The sequence below is a fragment of the Phyllobates terribilis genome, unplaced genomic scaffold (genome assembly GCF_046119375.1).
Source record: "Phyllobates terribilis strain yellow unplaced genomic scaffold, ASM4611937v1 Scaffold_9__5_contigs__length_417890890, whole genome shotgun sequence".
Classification (NCBI taxonomy): Eukaryota; Metazoa; Chordata; class Amphibia; order Anura; family Dendrobatidae; genus Phyllobates; species Phyllobates terribilis.
In genome coordinates, this window is record NW_027362769.1 from 283,106,198 (window position 1) to 283,129,837 (window position 23,640).

General features: G+C 48.5%; 1 protein-coding gene across 1 annotated transcript in view; it reads left to right on the plus strand.

Moving 5' to 3' along the window:
- ANKAR (ankyrin and armadillo repeat containing) overlaps positions 1-23,640 on the plus strand; it is a 541,104-nt gene that overhangs the window by 172,020 nt on the left and 345,444 nt on the right. Inside the window, exon 7 of the mRNA XM_073647842.1 lies at positions 22,716-22,938. Within this exon, the coding sequence (XP_073503943.1) occupies positions 22,716-22,938 (223 nt within the window). The remainder of the gene's footprint in view (positions 1-22,715; positions 22,939-23,640) is intronic.

A 23,640-nucleotide genomic window follows, 5' to 3' on the forward strand; every position in this document is an offset into this window, starting at 1 on the left:
AGCTGTGGGTATGTGCTCCATAACTCACCAGGCAGTGAGCTGGAAGCTGCTCTCCTGTTTCCTCCTTCACCTCCCATTCCCTTGCTCACACTATCCAGCACTGAAGCCTCCCAAGTAGTGATTGGGCTTCTCCTGACTGGTCACCACAAGCACACAGAGGAGAAAGATCTTACCAGCAACAGAAACTAAACATGAGGAAGATATGTGCCAGAAAAAAGGGGTGTTATTTATTTCATATGGTCAGTGTATGTATAATTGTGTGCAGGGCCGGCTCCAGGTTTTTCTGGGCCCCGGGCGAAAGAGTCTCAGTGGGCCCTTTTAACACATACACGATTCATGATGCACAGATACGGCGGAGAAAATATATATATATATATATATATATATATATATATATATATATATTAGTACACAGGGCCCAGCCTGCCACCTCATCCTTCACATATGCAGACATGCGCACGCGCACACGGTACGCAGACGCGCACACGGTACGCAGACACGCACGCGGTACGCAGACACGCACGCGCACACGGTACGCAGACACGCGCGCGCACACGGTACGCAGACACGCGCGCGCACACACGGTACGCAGACACGCGCGCGCACACACGGTACGCAGACATTCGCGCGCACACACGGTACGCAGACACGCGCGCGCACACACGGTACGCAGACACGCGCGCGCACACACGGTACGCAGACACGCACACACGGTACGCAGACACACATGGTACACAGATATGTACACATACAGACAAACATATTTTTACACAAATTCTTAAAGACATATATAAAACAGACAAATATATATACACAGTCATACACACTGACATTCACATAGATGCACTCACACAGACCCATTACAAGTATTTTTAATATGGGGATTGGGGAAGCCTCACTCACCTGTCCCCGGTCCAGTGTCCTGTCCAGCAGCTCCTCAGGTATGGGGCAGTGCAGGGCCCCCTGGACCATCAGAGGGGCCCACTTGCGGTCGGGTCCGGGCCGCTCCCCCCCCCATCTGTGCAGGACCTCCGCTCCGACGGTGTTTGATGGCACTCCCCCAGACATGGCCGCGCGCTGTGCGACTGTGTCTGCTAGTAATGACGCGGCAGGGGCGACACACAAGCAAAATTAAAGGTGCAGTGCCGTCGACCCTGCCGTGTCATTACTAGCAGACACAGCCTGACAGCGCACGGCCATTTCTGGGACTGGGGGAGTGCCGGCTATCAAGCAGCGCCTGCGTCACTGAACAGGTGCCGAAGATGCGGCCATGGCCCCGACAGTGAGTGGGCGGGTGGGTGTGTGGGCCCGGCCCCGACAGTGAGTAGGCGGGTGGGTGTGTGGGCCCGGCCCCGACAGTGAGTGGGCGGGTGGGTGTGTGGGCCCAGCCCCGACAGTGAGTGGGCGGGTGGGTGTGTGGGCCCGGCCCCGACAGTGAGTGGGCGGGTGGGTGTGTGGGCCCGGCCCCGACAGTGAGTGGGCGGGTGGGTGTGTGGGCCCGGCCCCGACAGTGAGTGGGTGTGTGGGCCCGGCCCCGACAGTGAGTGGGCGGGTGGGTGTGTGGGCCCGGCCCCGACAGTGAGTGGGCGGGTGGGTGTGTGGGCCCGGCCCCGACAGTGAGTGGGCGGGTGGGTGTGTGGGCCCGGCCCCGACAGTGAGTGGGCGGGCGGGTGTGTGAGCCCGGCCCCGACAGTGAGTGGGCGGCTGGGCCCCTCTGATTTTCCAGGGCCCCGGCACTTGCCCGGGTACGCCGGGTGCTGACGCCGGCCCTGATTGTGTGTATACATGTGTGACATGTCTGCATAGACGTGTAAAGTGGAGGAGGAGTATGGTGCATTTGAGAACTTTATGAGGTGTATGTGTGTGTGTATATCTATATGCAGCATGTGAATATATGTGTGCAGTGTATGTATTTTTATATATCTGTATGCAGTGTGTGTATGTATATATATGCGTGTGTGTGTATAAATATATATATATACAGTATATATATATATATATATATATATACAGTACAGACCAAAAGTTTGGACACACCTTCTCATTTAAAGATTTTTCTGTACTTTCATGACTTTGAAAATTGTACAATCATACTGAAGGCATCAAAACTATGAATTAACACATGTGGAATTATATACTTAACAAAAAAGTGTGAAACAACTGAAAATATGTCTTATATTCTAGGTTCTTCAAAGTAGCCACCTTTTGCTTTGATGACTGCTTTGCACACTCTTGGCATTCTCTTGATGAGCTTCAAGAGGTAGTCACCGGAAATGGTTTTCACTTCACAGGTGTGCTCTGGCAGGTTTAATAAGTGGGATTTCTTGCCTTATAAATGGGGTTGGGACCATCAGTTGTGTTGTGCAGAAGTCAGATGGATACACAGCTGATAGTCCTACTGAATAGACTGTTAGAATTTGTATTATGGCAAGAAAAAAGCAGCTAAGTAAAGAAAAACGAGTGGCCATCATTACTTTAAGAAATGAAGGTCAGTCAGTCCGAAAAATTGGGCAAACTTTGAATGTGTCCCCAAGTGCAGTTGCAAAAACCATCAAACGCTACAAAGAAACTGGCTCACATGAGGACTGCCCCAGGAATGGAAGACCAAGAGTCACTTCTGCTTCTGAGGATAAGTTTATCCGAGTCACCAGTCTCAGAATTCGCAGGTTAACAGCAGCTCTGATTAGAGACGAGGTCAATGCCACACATAGTTCTAGCAGCAGACACATCTCTACAGCAACTGTTAAGAGAAGACTTTGTGCAGCAGGCCTTCATGGTAAAATAGCTGCTAGGAAACCACTGCTAAGAACAGACAACAAGCAGAAGAGACTTGTTTGGGCTAAAGAACACAAGGAATGGACGTTAGACCAGTGGAAATCTGTTCTTTGGTCTGATGAGTCCAAATTTGAGATCTTTGGTTCCAACCACCGTGTCTTTGTACGACGCAGAAAAGGTGAACGGATGGACTCTTCATGCCTGGTTCCCACCGTGAAGCATGGAGGAGGAGGTGTGATGGTGTGGACATGCTTTGCTGGTGACACTGTTGGGGATTTATTCAAAATTGAAGGCATACTGAACCAGCATGGCTACCACAGCATCTTGCAGCGGCATGCTATTCCATCCCGTTTGCGTTTAATTGGACCATCATTTATTTTTCAACAGGATAATGACCCCAAACACACCTCCAGGCTGTGTAAGGGCTATTTGACCAAGAAGGAGAGTGATGGGGTGCTACGCCAGATGACCTGGCCTCCACAGTCACCAGACCTGAACCCAATCGAGATGGTTTAGGGTGAGCTGGACCGCAGAGTGAAGTCAAAAGGTCCAACAAGTGCTAAGCATCTCTGGGAACTCCTTCAAGATTGTTGGAAGACCATTTTCAGTGACTACCTCTTGAAGCTCATCAAGAGAATGCCAAGAGTGTGCAAAGCAGTCATCAAAGCAAAAGGTGGCTACTTTGAAGAACCTAGAATATAAGACATGTTTTCAGTTGTTTCACACTTTTTTGTTAAGTATATAATTCCACGTGTTCATAGTTTTGATGCCTTCAGTGTGAATGGACAATTTTCAAAGTCATGAAAATACAGAAAAATGTTTAAATGAGAAGGTGTGTCCAAACTTTTGGCCTGTACTGTATATACATACACGCATATATTATATATATTGTAAGGTGGCTGCCGGACACGTCGCGGACGGGAGGTATGTGTCCCCGAAGTGCCAGGCTTCGGTGGTGTAGGACCCGAAGAAGCAGGCTCCAGCACACATAGTGCTGAGAGGAATTTAATGGGCCCAGGTTACAGGGCCGGGTTTTACGAGCAGCTGAAATAGCTGGGGGGAACAGCTGCTCACTTACCTCCAGTCCAGGTCTTGGAAGGCTGATTTAAGACAGCTGTGCCTGTCTCAGTCTGTCTGTGTGTGTTGGGCAAGGTGAGCAGACCTTGCATGTGCTGCTCAGACTCTGCTGGAGGCAGAGGAAGGCTCTTTGTTTAAACGGCTGAGGCTGTGCTGCATGGACTTGTTATTTTGAGCTTTGTTCTGTTATTCCTTTTTGTGCCGGGAAAAGGCTGTTACTTTTGTTTCCTCACTGGTGTATGGACACTAAATAAACCACCAATTTCTTTGCACCCCGGACTGCATCACTGTGTGAACCTGTGCCTACCTCCTACGCGGCTCAGTGAGTACAAATCCCTACAATTGGTGCTAGAAGCATGGGCACAAATCCCAAGCGGCAATGTGACTGCTACAAGAAGACGTAGATGTCCTGGGTGAAGCCGGCCATAAGCCAGCAAGTTTTGCCGGACAAAATGGAGAACCTGCTTAAACATCTGTTGCAGGCACAGCAGGCGCAACAAGCGCAGCACCAGCAGTAACTTCAGCAACAGCAGGCCCAGCAGGCACAGTTCCAGCAGCAGTACCTCCAGAGCCAGCAGAGCATGCAGCAGAGCCAACAGAGCATGCAGCAGCAGCATCGGGAGCAGCAGCAGGAAACAAATAAACTTCTGATGCTGCAGATCCAACAGCAGCAAAGACAAATGGAAAGCCTGGCAGAGCAGATCCGTGGCAGGACAACCGCCACATCCTCAGATCCAGGTGATGACTCACACGTCAGGAAGACGGTAAGAAGAGCATTACAAAAGATGACCCCGGGTGATGATGTTGAGGCGTTCCTGACGGTCTTTGAGAGGGTGGCAGAGCGGGAGAAATTGCCTCCAGAGCAGTGGGCAGAGGTACTGGCGCCATACTTGACAGGCGAGCCTCAGAAGGCCTATTATGACTTGGCCTTGCAGGACGCAAAAGAGTATGCTAAGTTGAAAACTGAGATTTTGGCACGCTTGGGAGTGACTTTGACTGTCAGGGCGCAACGGGTGCACCACTGGGCCTATTGCAGTGACAAACCTCCTCGGTCCCAGATGTTCGACCTCCTACACCTGGTCCAAAAGTGGTTGCAACCTGAATCTTCCTCCCCAGCACAGATGGTGGAGAAGGTTGTTATAGACAGGTCTATGCACTCTCTTCCGAAGTCGGTGCAATCCTGGGTTGCCCAGGGAGATCCCCATAATGCCGATGACATGGTGGGATTGGTGGAAAGATACCAGGCGGATGAGAGTTCATTGGGAAAACAAGGGGTCGTAGCCTCTCAAAACTGTGGTTCCCAAAAGGCGGTGGACACCCAAAAGAAGGGAGCCACACCGGGGGGGGGGGTGTCCTAGAGTTCAGGAGGGGTCTGAGTTGCTGCCCAAGGTCCCACCCCATAATATAGTGTGTTGGAGATGTCATACCCCTGGCCATATTGCCGCCCGGTGTCCCATAAACTCTGAGTCAATGGACTGCAACTTTGGCTGGCGTTGCTCCTATTTTGCCTACCCCGCCTGCAGCGCAGTTCCTCAATATGGCGAGGGCCCTCAGGCATGCTCAGTGTCAGTAAACAGGATACAAGTCTCTGGACTATAGGACTCAGGAAGTTTGGTGACCCTGATAAGGGCCACACTCCCTCATCGACTGGTTCCTGGGAAGGTGGTGGGTGTCTGGTGTATCCATGGGGACGCTAAGAACTATCCTGTGGCCCAGGTGGATGTAAACACAGATTGTGGCACCACATCTCATGAAGTGACGGTCATTAAGGACCTATGCATCCCATAATAATTGGATGTGATTTTTGCATTATTCTGGGAAATATGGGGGAAAGCGGGGACACCTGGTTGCTCGGACGACAGCCAGGTCGCCCCTAAGGAAACTTACCCGCAGAACATGGTAGATGAGTTTCCCATGTGTGTGTTTGTAGGCGATGAGGATGAGGCCCCATCCCCTGAGGCCAATATCCCTGAGCTGGAGGTGTCCGAGGAAAACTTTGGGACTGCCCAACTCAGGGATTTAACTCTGAAAGGGGCCTTTGAAAATGTTACTGTGTTAAATGGAGTGCCTCAGGAACCAGGGGCTGACACTCTGTTCTCTCATTTTGCTGTGAATGGGGATTTGCTGTACAGAGTAACCAAGCCAAGGGGTGAGGTAATAGAATAGTTGCTGGTGCCAGGGCCCTATAGACGCAGGGTGTTACATATGGCTTATTCTCATGTGTTGGGTGGTCACCTGGGTGCAGACAAGACTCAGGAACGGATCCTCTATTGGCCAGGTTGCTATAGAGAAATAAAGAGTTATTGTCATTCCTGCCCCACTTGCCAGATAACCTCCCCAGTGGCCCACTTCCGCAGTCCCCTAGTGCCCCTACCCGTCATCGAGGTTCCATTCGAACGCATAGCAATGAATCTAGTGGGGCCTCTGGTCAAGTCCGATGGAGGGCATCAGTATGTCCTGGTGGTATTAGATTATGCTACACGGTATCCGGAGGCCGTACCACTACGAAACTCCTCCAGGTGTATAGCCCGGGAGTTAGTCCACATGTTTTCAAGAACGGGGTTGCCTAAGGAGATCCTAACAGACCAAGGAACTCCATTTATGTCGAAGGTCATGAGGGAATTGTGCAAGACATTGCAGATTGCACAACTGAGAACCTCCGTGAACCATCCCCAGACGGACGGACTGGTCGAGAGGTTTAACAAAACCTTGAAAGCAATGTTGAGGAAAGCAGTGGAAAAGGATGGACGAGACTGTGACTGTCTGCTTCCCTATCTGTTGTTCGCCATCAGGGAAGTTCCCCAAGCTTCCACAGGTTTCTCCCCGTTTGAACCATTCTATGGACGACACCCTCGAGGACTCCTGGATGTGGCGAAAGAGTCCTGGGAAGCTGAGACCACTCCCTATAGGAGCGTGGTGGAGCACATTGCCCAGATGCAAGACAGGATTGCCCATGTGATGCCCATTGTGAGGGAGCACCTCCTCAAGGCACAAGAGGCACATTCCAGGGTGTATTATAGATCGGCTAGGGTGAGACCGTTCAACCCAGGAGGTCGAGTGCTTGTGCTAGTGCCCACAGTGGAGAGCAAGTTCATGGCCAAGTGGCAGGGCCCGTATGAGGTGGTAGAGAAAGTGGGGGAAGTCAACTATAAAATCCACCAACCGGCGAAGATGAAGCCCTACTGTAACATACCTGGCGGCGTCCTTGCATAGTGGTCCATCTCCCACTGTGCAAGAGCGCGCACTTGATCTCCAATCCAGAATGTCTCTCTGGCTTCCCTCCATGCTGTCTGTTTGTTTCTGTTTCTGCTGCTTAAGGGCGGCGCCCGATCACTTCCTCCTTTGTGTACCTGCTGCAGGCACACCCCTTGTGCGTCCTCAGCCTATTGCTGTCTGTCACCTGGTATTTAAACCAGCTGCTCCAATTAACCCATGCCTGAGCATTGTGTTCTGTCAGTTGGCTTCTGGTCACTGATATGCCAGGTCCCGTTTATGTTTCCTGCCTTCGGTATCAGTTCCCGTGTCTGAACTGTGTCCTGTCTGTATTATCTTCTAGCCTGTTGTCTTCTGCCTATCCTGGAGGCTGTATTTCCAGGCCTGTGTGAACACGCTCCTGCCTGTTCGTTCCGCCTTCTAGGGGCCGCATACCTAGACCCGCTCCTGTATCTTGCTGCTGTGTCTGTTCTTGTCTGAATACTCTCCTAGCCTGTTTTGTTTTTATCTATGTCCGTACCTTCCCTTTTTCTGCAGAGTCTGAACTCGTACCTAACTCCTGCTCGTTGTCACTGTACTTCCGTTTGTGAGTTTGTGGTCCACTCGCTACTTCTCTGCAAGTACCCTGTGGGTATCTGGTTCTGCCTTTCCCATCCTGTCTGTTCCGTGTGAACTGAGCCCTGTCCCCTCCGCTCTGCCTTGCTTGCCGCTTTGGCGGTTCTTGCTTGCTCAGCCCTATCCACCGCGTCTGCGGTTTCGCTTTGCTCAGCCCTGTCCACCGCGTCTGCGGTTTCGCTTTGCCCAGCCCTGTCCACCGCGTCTGCGGTTTCGCTTTGCTCAGCCCTGTCCACCGCGTCTGCGGTTTCGCTTTGCTCAGCCCTGTCCACCGCGTCTGCGGTTTCGCTTTGCTCAGCCCTGTCCACCGCGTCTGCGGTTTCGCTTTGCTCAGCCCTGTCCACCGCATCTGCGGTTTCGCTTTGCTCAGCCCTGTCCACCGCGTCTGCGGTTTCGCTTTGCTCAGCCCTGTCCACCGCGTCTGCGGTTTACCTTTGCTCAGCCCTGTCCACCGCGTCTGCGGTTTCGCTTTGCTCAACCCTGTCCACCGCGTCTGCGGTTTCACTTTGCTCAACTCTGTCCACCACGTCTGTGGTTTCGCTTTGCTCAGCCCTGTCCACCACGTCTGTGGTTTCGCTTTGCTCAGCCCTGTCCACCGCGTCTGCGGTTTCGCTTTGCTCAGTCCTGTCCACCACGTCTGCGGTTTCGCTTTGCTCAGCTTTGTCTACCGCATATGCGGTTTTGCTCGGCTCAGCCTTGTCTACCGCGTCTGCGGTTCTGCTCTGCTCTGCTTTGTCTACCGCGTCTGCGATTCTGCTCTGCTCGGCCTTGACTAACGCACCTGCGGTATCGCTTTACTCTGTTTGTTTACCGCATCTGCGGCTCCGAATTTGTCTCCCAGTCTGTACTGGACACTACCCAGCATGCGCTCTAGTATGCCTGTTCCTGTCTTCCCCGGTGTGGGTCAATAGCCGTGACCGGAGTCTGACCTGGAGTAGACCCTGGTCCCTCTGCTCGGTTCCTCCCTGGTGCACTGGCGTCGTATGCCGTTGTGCGACCTTGGTCGGATCGGGCAGATACTTAGTTACGCCCCTCCAGACACTCTCCGGTTCATGGCACAGTGGAACCACTAAACACGCACACGCCAGTCAGTCCGGGCGTGTGCATTACACCTACCAAATTTACCAAGTTAACTTGATTAAGCCATGGCAAGATAGAGAGCCCATGGAAGCTCCCTGTTTAGTGGCTGAGGCTGACGCCGATGTGAAAGAGGTCAAGGTGGCAGAGTCACTGTCACATGCCCAAAAGCAACAGTGCAAAGAGTTGCTACAGCGAAATAAAGACCTGTTTTCGAGTTGCCAGGACTCAGGTCATAGAGCATGAGGTACTCACAGAGCCTCATGTTCGCGTCAATCTAAAACCATACCGGATCCCAGAGGCCCGCAGAGAGGAGATCTCAAAAGAAGTAAGGCGGATGCTTAACCTGGGAGTCATTGAAGAGTCCAAAAGTGGATGGTCCAGTCCTATAGTCTTCGTTCCGAAACCAGATGGGGAATGGCGGTTTTGCAACGACTATAGGAAGCTGAACGAGGTCTCGAAGTTCGACGCCTACCCAATGCCTAGGGTAGATGAGCTTATCGAAAGGCTAGGACCCGCTCAGTACATCACCACTCTGGACCTCACCAAAGGATATTGGCAAATTCCCCTGTCCAAAGAGGCCAAGGAGAAGACAGCCTTCTCGACTTCAGACGGATGTTATCAATATGTCGGGATGCCGTTTGGGTTGCAGGGAGCTCCGGCCACCTTCCAGAGAGCCATGGACCGGATCTTAGCACCCCACAAAAAGAAAGCAGCGGTCTACCTAGATGACATCGTCATATTCAGCCAGAACTGGAAAAGTCATCTGGACAAAGTTCAAGCCATACTTGGTGCCCTAAGGAAGGCGGGCTTTACTATCAACCCGAAGAAATGTGCCATGGCGATGGAGGAAGCCAAGTACCTAGGGTACGTGGTTGGTAGAGGGGAAATAAAACCACAAATAAATAAGGTCAAGGCGATCTTGAACTGGCAACAGCCCCTCTCGAAGAAGCAGGTCAGGGCGTTTCTAGGCATTGTGGGCTACTATAGAAGATTTGTCCCTAACTTTGCCCTGATAGCAGCCCCGCTGACGTATCTTCTGAAAGGGACAAAGTCGGCTATGGCCAAGTGGTCCCCAGAAGCAGAAGTGGCCTTACAGGAATTGAAACTGGTCCTCTGTAAACAGCCTGTCTTTGTGGCGCCCAACTTCTCCAAAGAGTTTGTGGTCCAGACCAATGCATCGGATGTCGGGCTGGGAGCAGTCTTGTCCCAGGAGACTAACGGAAAAGAACACCCTGTAATATACCTCAGTCGGAAACTCTCCACTTGTGAGAAGAACTACTCCATTGTAGAAAAAGAATGTTTGGCCATTAAGTGGGCGTTAGACACTCTGAGGTATTACCTGTTAGGTAGAAGGTTCAGGTTAGTGTCAGACCATGCCCCACTGAGGTGGATGCCAGAAAAGAAGGGGAACAATGCCAGAGTGACTAGGTGGTTCCTGGCTCTACAAGATTTTAGTTTCCGGGTAGAGCATAGGCCTGGGAAACAACATGGGAATGCTGATGCCTTGTCAAGGTTTTATTGTATGGTGACAGAAGATGCCAAGCCCCCCGGCTTTGGGCAGAGAGGGGGGGTATGTAAGGTGGCTGCCGGACAGGTCGTGGACGGGAGGTATATGTTCCCGGAGTGCCAGGCTTCGGTGATGTAGGACCTGGAGAAGCAGGCTCAAGCACACATAGTGCTGAGAGGAATTTAATGGGCCCCGATTACAGAGCCGGGTTTTACGAGCAGCAGAAAGAGCTGGGGGGGGGGGGGCAGCTGCTCACTTACCTCTAGTCGAGGTCTTGGAAGGCTGATTTAAGACAGCTGCACCTGTCTCAGTCTGTCTGAGTGTGTTGGGCAAGGTGAGCAGACCTTGCATGTGCTGCTCAGACTTTGCTGGAGGCAGAGGAAGGCTGAGGCCGTGCTGCATGGACTTGTTATTTTGAGCTTTGTTCTGTTATTCCTTTTTGTGCCAGGAAAAGGCTGTTACTTTTGTTTCCTCACTGGTGTATGGACACTAAATAAACCACCTGTTTGTTTGAACCCACGGACTGCATCACTGTGTGAACCTGTGACTACCTCCAACACGGCTCAGTGAGTACAAATCCCTACAATTGGTGCTAGAAGCATGGGCACAAATCCCAAGCGGCAGTGTGACTGCTACAAGAAGACGTAGATGTCCTGGGTGATGCATTTTTTTGTGTGTATATACAGTTAAGTCCATATATATTTGGACAGAGACAACATTTTTCTAATTTTGGTTCTAGACATTACCACAATGAATTTTAAACAAAACAATTCAGATGCAGTTGAAGTTCAGACTTTCAGCTTTCATTTGAGGGTATCCACATTAAAATTGGATGAAGTTTTTAGGAGTTTCAGCTCCTTAACATGTGCCACCCTGTTTTTAAAGGGACCAAAAGTAATTGGACAATTGACTCCAAGGCTATTTCATGGATAGGTGTGGGCAATCCCTTCGTAATGTCATTCTCAATTAAGCAGATAAAAGGCCTGGAGTTGATTTGAGGTGTGGTGCTTGCATTTGGAAGGTTTTGCTGTGAAGTAAACATGTGGTCAAAGGAGCTCTCTATGCAGGTGAAACAAGCCATCCTTAAGCTGCAAAATCAGATAAAAACCCATCCGAGAAATTGCTACAATATTAGAAGTGGCAAAATCTACAGTTTGGTACATCCTGAGAAAGAAAGAAAGCACTGGTGAACTCATCAATGCAAAAAGACCTGGGCGCCCACGGAAGACAACAGTGGTGGATGATCGCAGAATAATCTCTATGGTGAAGAGAAACCCCTTCACAACAGCCAACCAAGTGAACAACACTCTCCAGGAGGTAGGCGTATCAATATCCAAATCTACCATAAAGAGAAGACTGCATGAAAGTAAATACAGAGGGTTCACTGCACGGTGCAAGCCACTCATAAGCATCAAGAATAAAAAGGACTTTGCTAAAAAACATCTAAAAAAGCCAGCACAGTTCTGGAAGAACATTCTTTGGACAGATGAAACCAAGATAAACCTCTACCAGAATGATGGAAAGAGAAAAGTATGGCGAAGGCGTGGTACAGCTCATGATCCAAAGCATACCACATCATTTGTAAAACATGGTGGAGGCAGTGTGATGGCTTGGGCATGCATGGCTGCCAGTGGCACTGGGTCACTAGTGTTGATGGATGATGTGACACAGGACAGAAGCAGCCGAATGAATTCTGATGTATTTAGAGCCATACTGTGTGCTCAGATCCAGCCAAATGCAGCCAAAATGATGGGTCGTTGTTTCATACTACAGATGGACAATGACCCAAAACATAAAGCCAAAGCAACCCAGGAGTTTATTAAAGCAAAGAAGTGGAATATTCTTGAATGGCCAAGTCAGTCACCTGATCTCAACCCAATTGAGCATGCATTTCACTTGTTAAAGCCTAAACTTCAGATAGAAAGGCCCACAAACAAACAGCAACTGAAAACCACCACAGTGAAGGCCTTGCAGAGCATCAAAAAGGAGGAAACACAGCGTCTGGTGATGTCCATGAGTTCAAGACTTCAGGCAGTCATTGCCAACAAAGGGTTTTCAGCCAAGTACTAGAAATGAACATTTTATTTACAATTATTTAATCTGTCCAATTAATTTTGGTCCCTTTGAAAACAGGGTGGCACATGTTAAGGAGCTGAAACTCCTAAACCCTTCATCCAATTTTAATGTGGATACCCTCAAATGAAAGCTGAAAGTCTGAACTTCAACTGTATCTGAATTGTTTTGTTTAAAATTCATTGTGGTAATGCCTAGAACCAAAATTAGAAAAATGTTGAATGTTGTCTCTGTCCAAATATATATGGACCTAACTGTATATATATATATATATATATATATATATATATATATATATATAGTACAGACCAAAAGTTTGGACACACCTTCTCATTTAAAGATTTTTCTGTATTTTCATGACTTTGAAAATTGTACATTCACACTGAAGGCATCAAAACTATGAATTAACACATGTGGAATTATATACTTAACAAAAAAGTGTGAAACAACTGAAAATATGTCTTATATTCTAGGTTCTTCAAAGTAGCCACCTTTTGCTTTGATGACTGCTTTGCACACTCTTGGCATTCTCTTGATGAGCTTCAAGAGGTAGTCACCGGAAATGGCTTTCACTTCACAGGTGTGCCCTGTCAGGTTTAATAAGTGGGATTTCTTGCCTTATAAATGGGGTTGGGACCATCAGTTGTGTTGTGCAGAAGTCAGGTGGATACACAGCTGATAGTCCTACTGAATAGACTGTTAGAATTTGTATTAGGGCAAGAAAAAAGCAGCTAAGTAAAGAAAAACGAGTGGCCATCATTACTTTAAGAAATGAAGGTCAGTCAGTCCAAAAAATTGGGCAAACTTTGAAAGTGTCCCCAAGTGCAGTTGCAAAAACCATTAAGCGCTACAAAGAAACTGGCTCACATGAGGACCGCCCCAGGAAAGGAAGACCAAGAGTCAGCTCTGCTTCTGAGGATAAGTTTATCCGAGTCACCAGCCTCAGAAATTGCAGGTTAACAGGAGCTCAGATTAGAGACCAGGTCAATGCCACACAGAGTTCTAGCAGCAGACACATCTCTTCAACAACTGTTAAGAGGAGACTTTGTGCAGCAGGCCTTCATGGTAAAATAGCTGCTAGGAAACCACTGCTAAGGACAGGCAACAAGCAGAAGAGACTTGTTTGGGCCAAAGAACACAAGGAATGGACATTAGACCAGTGGAAATCTGTGCTTTGGTCTGATGAGTCCAAATTTGAGATCTTTGGTTCCAACCACCGTGTCTTTGTGCGACGCAGAAAAGGTGAACGGATGGACTCTACATGCCTGGTTCCCACCTTGAAGCATGGAGGAGGAGGTATGATGGTGTGGGGGTGCTTTGCTGGTGACACTGTTGGGGATTTATTCAAAATTGAAGGCATACTGCACCAGCATGGCTACCACAGCATCTAACAGCGTCATGCTATTCCATCCGGTTTGTGTTTAGTTGGACCATCATTTATTTTTCTACAGGACAATGACCCCAAACACACCTCCAGGCTGTGTAAGGGGTATTTGACCAAGAAAGAGAGTGATGGGGTGCTACGCCTCCACAGTCACCAAACCTGAACCCAATCGAAATGGTTTGGGGTGAGCTGGACCGCAGAGTGAAGGCAAAAGGGCCAACAAGTGCTAAGCATCTCTGGGAACTCCTTCAAGATTGTTAGAAGACCATTTACGGTGACTACCTCGTGAAGCTCATCAAGAGAATGCCAAGAGTGTGCAAAGCAGTCATCAAAGCAAAAGGTGGCTACTTTGAAGAACCTAGAATATAAGACATATTTTCAGTTGTTTCACACTTTTTTGTTAAGTATATAATTCCACATGTGTTAATTCATAGTTTTGATGCCTTCAGTGTGAATGTACAATTTTCAGTCAAGAACATACAGAAAAATCTTTAAATGAGAAGGTGTGTCTAAACTTTTGGTCTGTACTGTATATATATAGAGAGAGAGAGAGAGAGAGAGAGAGAGAGAGAGAGAGAGAGAGAGAGAGAGAGAGAAAGCTAGAGATAGTGGTCTTTTATGTAACTGCACAATATGGTTGGGTCGCTGTCTACATAATACATGTATATGTAGTGCTCTCTTGAGATATGTATACACAAAACACGTGTGTATATGTAGCACCCCGAGGGCTCGGCTGCTACAGGGGTATTGCACCTCAAACCAGAGGTGTGATATTCCACTCCCGGGTAAGGATGGAGTGTGGACTAGGGCTCGTTAGGCTGCATGCACCACACACACCCCATTTCCGAGGGACAGCTCAACGGTGCTCCCACAGAAGTGCAGGCACGACAGCTTCTGTCCCTGGCTGGAGTGGGGAGGGGGAGGAAAACCCAGTGGTGTAGGAGCAGATAGGGGTGGGTCTCTGGGCATAGGTAGGAGTCCATTGGTTGCTAGTCACCTGGGCTCGGGTGCTAGAGGGAGGTATAAAAGGTGGGCACCATCTTAGAGTAGTCAGTTCAGTTCAGTCCGGAGAGTGAGTTCAGTCTGAGGAGGAGTGACAAGGAGCAGAGCTGCTGCATGGGCTCTGCTCCCCAGGCAGGCCTTGTCAGGAGGCCGGGGCCTGAGAGAGAGAGAAGAAGGAACAGAAAGGAAAGTAAGAAAGGAACAAGAACATCAAGAAAGGCCCAGAGACACGAGGACAGAGGGAACCCCAAAGGCCCAGGAGATTGCGGGTGAAGGGTTGGCAGAGCAGGGTACCGGGACCCAAATTGGTGGAGGCAACAGATTCCTCAGCCAAAGACCGGAGGTTGTGACCACATCTTGGTGCGACCCCTCACTACATCCACCAGGAAAGCATACCATATAGGGTCAGGGAAACCGGAGATAGGTTTCGCCAATAGAAGGCCCGAGGAAGCTGGACAAAGGTGGGTCACTGGTGAGGACGGCCAGAGAAGGGAAGAGAAGGGAGCCCTGTGCCACGCTCTGGAATTGCCTGGGAGTTGGTCGAGTCCCCTGCCTGGTGGACGCAGCACGGCTTGGGCAGTCATCGCCGGCAGGATTGACACGAATAACAACTGTGAGTAAAGCATTGGAAACTGCAACCCCACGTCTCTGTGTTTCATCGCCGCACCAGCACCATCAGTACTGGGACGCTCACCCCATCACTCCCATCATCCACACTAGCTGCCCTGAGGCAATACTTCTCCCGTGGGGAGTTATCCCATACTTGGCTGCGCTTACAACATCAGCCTCAGCGGTCTGCAGCGCAGCGGCGGTCCCCACTGACCGCAATCCACGGGTGGCGTAGTCGGACACTTGTTACAACATTAAGACTGCCACTGGTTTGACCGCCCTGGGCACGGACCGGGTCACAGCCACGGAGGACTACAACCCCCAGCGATTCGGCTCTGGGTATCCCCTGCACAGCACAGGCCCAGGGGGCGAGTCAACTTTGGCGTAGTCGGCAGGATTCAAACCAACCCGCCACCAACGGGTATTGCGTGCCTGAGAAAAAAAAAAAAGACTTTTGCACTTACCTGAGAGAAGTTTCCCGCCGTCCGGAGTCGTTTTCCGCCATCGGACGCCATCTTCGGGACGCCACGCGGGAAGAAGAGGGGCTTGGACGCCGAAAGCGCGCGAGATCCGAAGCTCCGCCCCACGCACTGACGCTGCGTAAGGTCCTGGAAGGGAGAGGGAGCGACGCTTACGTCACAGGAGCGCGACCAAGGTCCTCAACCCCGACGATCGACTGCGGAGCCACGGCCTACGGAGGAAGATCAACGCAGGGTAGGCCACGGTCCACCAGGGTGGAGGAGGACACCAGGAACGGAGAGCAAGATGGCGGACCGGCAGCAGACTAAGCTGCCCAGCATCGGCAGTGCCCCAGCCGTCACGGGCCCCGACCAGCGCCAGGTGAAGACGCGTGATGCAGGAGCGGTCGCGGGAGCAGGTAATAGGAGTCTCCCTGTCCCAGACGCTGCCAGCGTCAGCCTGCTCCCGGGCCCCCTGGTGGAGCCGCCAATCCCGGGCGCTGCAAACACCGACCTGCTCCAGACCCCGCAACAAGCCCTGCAGCCGAGCCCTCTAGCGCTGGGCACTGCCACCACCAGCCCGCGCCCAGGCCCAAAGTCGCACCCTCTGACCCCGGGCGTCATCAACAGCGGCCTTCTCCAGGCCCCGCCGCAAGGCCTGCTGCACAAGGGCGCAAAGGGATTGTACGCCCTCCACGTCAACCGGCTAACCGAGGAAGAGCTGCAGTACCACCAGTACGAGGAAAGCCAAGAGGACCCGGACAGGTCTGAAGATTACGAGGAAGGAGCATCAGGAGGACACCGTTACTAATGAACGGTAAATGGAACTGTATATAGTTACCCGTAAGGGTATAGAAACTGTTGCTGAGTTGAGTGTGGTCCCCGTTGGGACTGATATAGAACTGTGTAGAAGTTACCCCCTATATCCCTTATCTGGCTGGGGACTGAGAACAGCCATCCCTTTTTCCTAATCTGGCTGGGGACTGAGAGCAGCCATTCCCCTAAGAAGAAAGAACACCTGGTCGCAAGTTGCACCGCGGCCAGAACTCAAGAATGTGTTTTTGAAAAAAAATAAATAAATAAAAAATGTTTTACTTAAGAATGTCTTATACTGAAAAAGTTTCATATGCTGCTAAAAGAGTTTATAGCATTTTATATGTGTGTGAAGAAAGTTTTGTAATGTTTTATACCAGTAACGTTAAAAGGGAAAAGTGCCTCCCATAAAGGGATGGGTTAATAGTTAATGTCTTATATACGAATGCATTCTAAAATTTTTGTATGTTTAAATTGTTTTGCTCTTTTCCAGCCCGAGGACGTGCTGTGATTTACCAGGGGGGAATGTAGCACCCCGAGGGCTCGGCTGCTACAGGGGTATTTCACCTCAAACCAGAGGTGTGATATTCCACTCCCGGGTAAGGATGGAGTGTGGACTAGGGCTCGTTAGGCTGCATGCACCACACACACCCCATTTCCGAGGGACAGCTCAACGGTGCTCCCACAGAAGTGCAGGCACGACAGCTTCTGTCCCTGGCTGGAGTGGGGAGGGGGAGGAAAACCCAGTGGTGTAGGAGCAGATAGGGGTGGGTCTCTGGGCATAGGTAGGAGCCCATTGGTTGCTAGTCACCTGGGCTCGGGTGCTAGAGGGAGGTATAAAAGGTGGGCACCATCTTAGAGTAGTCAGTTCAGTTCAGTCCGGAGAGTGAGTTCAGTCTGAGGAGGAGTGACAAGGAGCAGAGCTGCTGCATGGGCTCTGCTCCCCAGGCAGGCCTTGTCAGGAGGCCGGGGCCTGAGAGAGAGAGAAGGAACAGAAAGGAAAGTAAGAAAGGAACAAGAACATCAAGAAAGGCCCAGAGACACGAGGACAGAGGGAACCCCAAAGGCCCAGGAGATTGCGGGTGAAGGGTTGGCAGAGCAGGGTACCGGGACCCAAATTGGTGGAGGCAACAGATTCCTCAGCCAAAGACCGGAGGTTGTGACCACATCTTGGTGCGACCCCTCACTACATCCACCAGGAAAGCATACCATATAGGGTCAGGGAAACCGGAGATAGGTTTCGCCAATAGAAGGCCCGAGGAAGCTGGACAAAGGTGGGTCACTGGTGGGGACGGCCAGAGAAGGGAGCCCTGTGCCACGCTCTGGAATTGCCTGGGAGTTGGTCGAGTCCCCTGCCTGGTGGACGCAGCACGGCTTGGGCAGTTATCGCCGGCAAGATTGACACGAATAACAACTGTGAGTAAAGCATTGGAAACTGCAACCCCACGTCTCTGTGTTTCATCGCCGCACCAGCACCATCAGTACTGGGACGCTCACCCCATCACTCCCATCATCCACACTAGCTGCCCTGAGGCAATACTTCTCCCGTGGGGAGTTATCCCATACTTGGCTGCGCTTACAACATCAGCCTCAGCGGTCTGCAGCGCAGTGGCGGTCCCCACTGACCGCAATCCACGGGTGGCGTAGTCGGACACTTGTTACAACATTAAGACTGCCACTGGTTTGACCGCCCTGGGCACGGACCGGGTCACAGCCACGGAGGACTACAACCCCCAGCGATCCGGCTCCGGGTATCCCCTGCACAGCACAGGCCCAGGGGGCGTGTCATATATATATATATATATATATATATATATATATATATATATATGTTCCTGTATGCCATAGAGAGATGTGAAGATACCTGTGTAATATATATACTACTATATACTACACAGATATATTTGTATAGCTATAGCTCTCTTCTCTATAGAAAGAGATACATATACAAACATACCTGTATAATATATAGTACACAGCTATATTTATATTTCTCGCTCTATGACATATACACACATACATATTTATATATAGCAAGGGAGAGTATAGCAAAAAAATGTCAGGTAGCACGCCAAAAGTTCTTTGAAAAAATATGGACTTTATTAGCCCGGCGTGGCGACGTTTCGGTTGCGGTGCAGTGATCAAGCTGTGATGAAGGTTGTATGCAACGAAACTGTCGTCACACTGGGCTAATAAAGTCCATATTTTTTCAAAGAACTAGTGCTGCCTGCCATTTTTTTTCTATAGATATAGAGGGATATATGGAAAAATATCAGCAACCAGCCAAAAACCTTCAAATTAGGAAAAAATAGAATGGAAGCAGCACTTCACTGAAAATAAGTGATAGACTGTATTCCCCCATCTGATCTAGGTGGATGACGTCGGCCTTATTTCCACTGCAGCGCTGCTTCAACTCTATTATTCAACTTGCTCCATTTTTAGCCAGGAGATGTAAATGTGGATTTTTATTAGCAGATATGGGTCATACATGCTGTGGTTACTCTGTAGCCTTTTCTCTGGCTTTACACATTATATATATAGACAGGAGACCCCTTTATATAGATTGTCCCCCTTTCTATTACGACCATTTGATAAATGAGCTCTTAGGGTCACTACACTGCTGCTGACCAGAGGCGCTGCCTAGCAACTAGCCTCTGGGGGCGTGTCTCAGAACACAGCACGCTGAGCTGCCAGTCCCAAGATGGCCGCTCCCATAACTGTGATTCTCTTATTCCATAACACAAGTAATTCTTCCAAAGGTAATTTATTTCATGTTTATTTATATCTACAGTTTCCTTACTGTAATATATCATAAGATGTGTGGAGGTGATAGGTCCTCTTTAAGTTGTCTAAAAGCCTCCTGTTCATATATCCTAACAGGCCAGACCACCACGTTCCCCTCCTTATCAGCAGGTTTTATCACCACGTCCTTCAGTGCTCTTAATTCGCACAATGCCTTTCTCTGTGCCCCTGTAAGATTATCATGTCTCCTACCGGTGGGAATGGTTTTAGGCTGTGTGCCCACGATGCGTTTTTCAAGCGTTTATGCTGCGGAATTTCCGCAGCGTAAACGCTTGGGAAACGCTTGGTAAACCTTCCCCCATGGTCTCCAATGCAATTCCGCACTTTCAGTGCCCATGCTGCGTATTTTTCTGCAGCGTTTATGCTGCGCTCAAAAATATGCAGCATGTCCATTAATTTTGCGGACACGCAGCTTAATCGCCGCCATTGACTTGCATTAGAACGCGCCAATTATGCAAGACTGCATCTGTACTTGCGTAATTGGCGCGTTCTAATGTGCGGATGGTACCCAAGTCTGGAGGAGAGGAGACTCTCCTCCAGACCTGGGTACCATTGTACCTGTAAAAAAAAGAACTTAAAATAAAAAATAAAGTTTATACTCACCTTCCGATGTCCTCCCGGTGTTTTGTCCACGCCGTCCGGTCTCTTGCAATGCTCGCGCTGTTGTGAAGGACCTGCCATGACGTCACTGAGTCATGTGACCCATCACATGACTCAATGACGTCACCGCAGGTCCTTCACACCACCGCGAGCATTGCAAGAGACCGGACGCAGCAGAGATGACTCCGGGAAGACACCAGAAGGTGAGTATAATCTTTTTTTTTTTATTTTTTACCATTCTTATTCTTTTTTTTTAACTATTACTTGGTCACACTATATAAATCCATACCGGTTGCATGGATTTATATAGCGTGACCAACTTGTCAAGCACTTTTCCAAGTGATGCTAAAATCGCTTGGAAAACTGCTTGAAAAACCGCATGTGAAAACGCATGTAAAAACGCTGAAAAAACGCTTCTCTCTGGCAGAAAAAACGCATGTAAATCTGCATGCGTTTTTTTCTGCCAGAGAGAGGCAAAAACGCTCTGCATCAAATCTGCTACGTGGGCACATAGCCCTAAAGTCCTCCATGACCAATCTGCAAAATATCTCCACCTGAGGACACAAAGACAGTGGAACGTGGTGGATCTGGGCAGGATGGAAGAAGGAAAATTACCTGTGGGTGCTCCAGAGCTATCCCTCTCTAATTCTTCAAGAATTCGGATGGCCTTTTGCTTTGCCCTGATATTAAGGTTCAAATGGGAATCAGTCCTGGAGTGTAGTTTTTTTAGGATAAGTTTTCTTGAAAAAAGGTACAAGTCCTTTACTATGGTAAAAAAATCGAAGTTATTATTGGGCACAAAAGTTAAACCTAACTTCAGGACCTCACATTGAGTATCAGATAAAATATGAGTGGATAAACTGATTACCTCTAAATTCAATGGTTTGCTTTTCTTCTCTATTGGTTTACGTATCTTGCTGGCTGTATTGCAATGCCTCCTTGTAATTTTAGCTAGGCCTCGCAGTGACTACATAGCCTTTGCCAGTTTCAAAGTCAGAATCTTTTTAAAATAGTATCAGAATTGAATTAGGGTCCCTCCTCTACATGTCTATGTGCCCCAGGCCCTCACCATGTCTTCCAGGGTGTATCAGAGAGCCTCCTTCTCAGTTTTGTCAGTCCCTGCACATAGTGCATTGACATTATAAGTGTAGGAGTCACAGTAGCTAAGAATTTTAACAGACTGTGTATGAGACCTTCCTTTACTTCTAATTCAGGGTGTATCGGAGTTCCTTCTCCTTCTCATTTTTGGCAGTTCTTGCGTTGTCTGCATAGGCTTTGTAAGTTTCAGAGTTCCTCCTTTATAAATTGAACAGAATGTGTCTAACCATGTCACACACACCACATGCCCATATAAGGTAGTAAAATGTTAAAATTACATTTACCGGTAAATGTTTTTTTCACCATTGAAAGCAATGAAAAAGTGCAAAAACACTACATGTAAACATAGCCTGAAGGGATGGAGGAGCTTTTTTTCCTTCTCTTTTTTTTCTATACAGGAAAGAATGTTTCCTAACATTTTTTCTTGTAAAATCCATTTTATTTTTGGTTTTGTATGCTTTATTGCCAGTCCGTAAAAGTGGCATAATACTCTGACAACATTGACAACAGCGACCTGGGAGTCAGAGATGCATCCAGGCGTCTTCCCCGTGCTGTTAACATTCCATTTTAGCACTTTTTCCATCTATTTCAGCAATTGTAATGACCCCCAGTCCTCATGGAAGGGTCCACCAGAAAAATGCTCATGTTTCCCATTGACTTCCATTATACTCGTTACTTGAGACGAGCGCTCGAGCAGTACAACGTATTCGATATGAGTAACGAGCACCCCAGCATTTTAGTGCTCGCTCATCACTTTTGTTTACCCACAATTTTGGAAAGGTGCCAACAATTTTGTCTGGCCCATTTTTGGGGTTTTGTGTGAAATTATGTCCAATTTGCCTTTTTTCTGTTTTTTGTGTTGTTCCAGTACACACAAAGGAAAAAAATGTGTAGAACAAAATGTGTAATTGCAATCATTTTTTGGGAGAAATACTTCATTCTCTGGAACAATTTCTAGGGTGCCAACACTTTCAGCCATGACTGTATATATTTCTGTATATTAATATATGTATAAGTAGTCAGCATAAGGACTGGTTATAACTGTTGCCTTGCAGCACAGGTGTGCAAAATTCAAATAACACTAAAGACATCGGCCATGATTGCTCATGCCAGTCTTGCGGTCTTGATGAGGGATTCATTAAAGGGTGCACCTGTATCTTCATAAATCGGGCGCGTCTTTTAAGTGGCATGCTTCTCGCCACAAATCTTAGAATCAAGATTTGTGCATAAAGTGCACCACAGCGCATCATGAATTAGATGAATAGATGTTGTCACATATTCCCCCTCACCATTTTGGCCCAAACTGGCGTAAAAACGTCAAAGGTTGCAAAATTTCTGGCATAAAATAAGTCAACAGCTGCAGTTAGGATGTTTATATACTTTATGTGGCTGAAAAGTCGTTGAAGAAGGAATGAAGGGAAGAGCACAATAAAATAAATTCTAAGTATACTAAATAAAAAAATACAGATAATGTCTGTAAAGTGCTGTGGAATTAATGGAACTATATAAGTGAGTAAAATAAATAAATATTCACATGTCGGATGCTTAAATTGTGTTTCATTCATATTCAGAGTTATTGTATTGATCCAAATTAATTGTTTTGTTTTAGAATTTGCAATGTGGATTAAAAGTTGCTGCAGAGAGAGGCCTGGCTGCAATCTTCTTTACCTACTGCCGCAGAACACCTATTTCTGGATTAAATATCCTTGATGATTTTGGCTATTCCATTATACACCATGCTGCTTTGCATAACAGGGTATCGATTGTTTCACAGTTAGCAAAAGCTGGTTTAAATATAAATCAGCGAAGAAGTGATCATGTTCTAACAGAAGGTAAATCTTGTATTACTGTCACTTGTTGATGATGAAATCTGTTTGTTTACATATTTCTTTTTTCTTACTATACAAGCAGATATACATCTGTGTTTTTAAAGGGAACCAGTCACGTCCTAGTTGCTATGTACACTGTCCCCATAGCGTTGTTAGTGATGCAATGTGCATCACTGATAAGCTGTTTTCATGAAAATCGGTGGTATCATAATGCTTTTCTAACGTTTTATATACTTTGTCCTACCTGCTCGTATTCAGTCATAGGGGTGTGAATCTCAGATTCAGTCATGGGCAGCACCGCATCCAGTCAGTGTTGGCGCCTCCCATGACATTTGAATACTGCTCCTGGCAAGCGCTAGGTTTATGGGGCACATGCGCATTTGCACACGTCGGGCTGCTGGTCTTTCTCGTGCGCACTGAGGCTGTGTAATCACTAGCTTCAGTGCGCATGCGCTATGACCTGTGGCTCCCGGCGCGTGCGCAGTCAATATATCTTGCGGTCACCGCTGCAGTGTCTCTGCTCATGCAGTGACCGCAAAATACATTGACTGCGCACTTCAAGTAAAAGTCAATAAAAGGTCAATGACTGCCGTTAAATGGCCCCGGGCCTGAGGGTCCCCAACCCTGGTAATGTTAGAACCCTCCTGTTAGTTTTTTTCTATTTTGTGGTCACGTGACCTGCTGCCTATTTATTCCAGCTCCGCC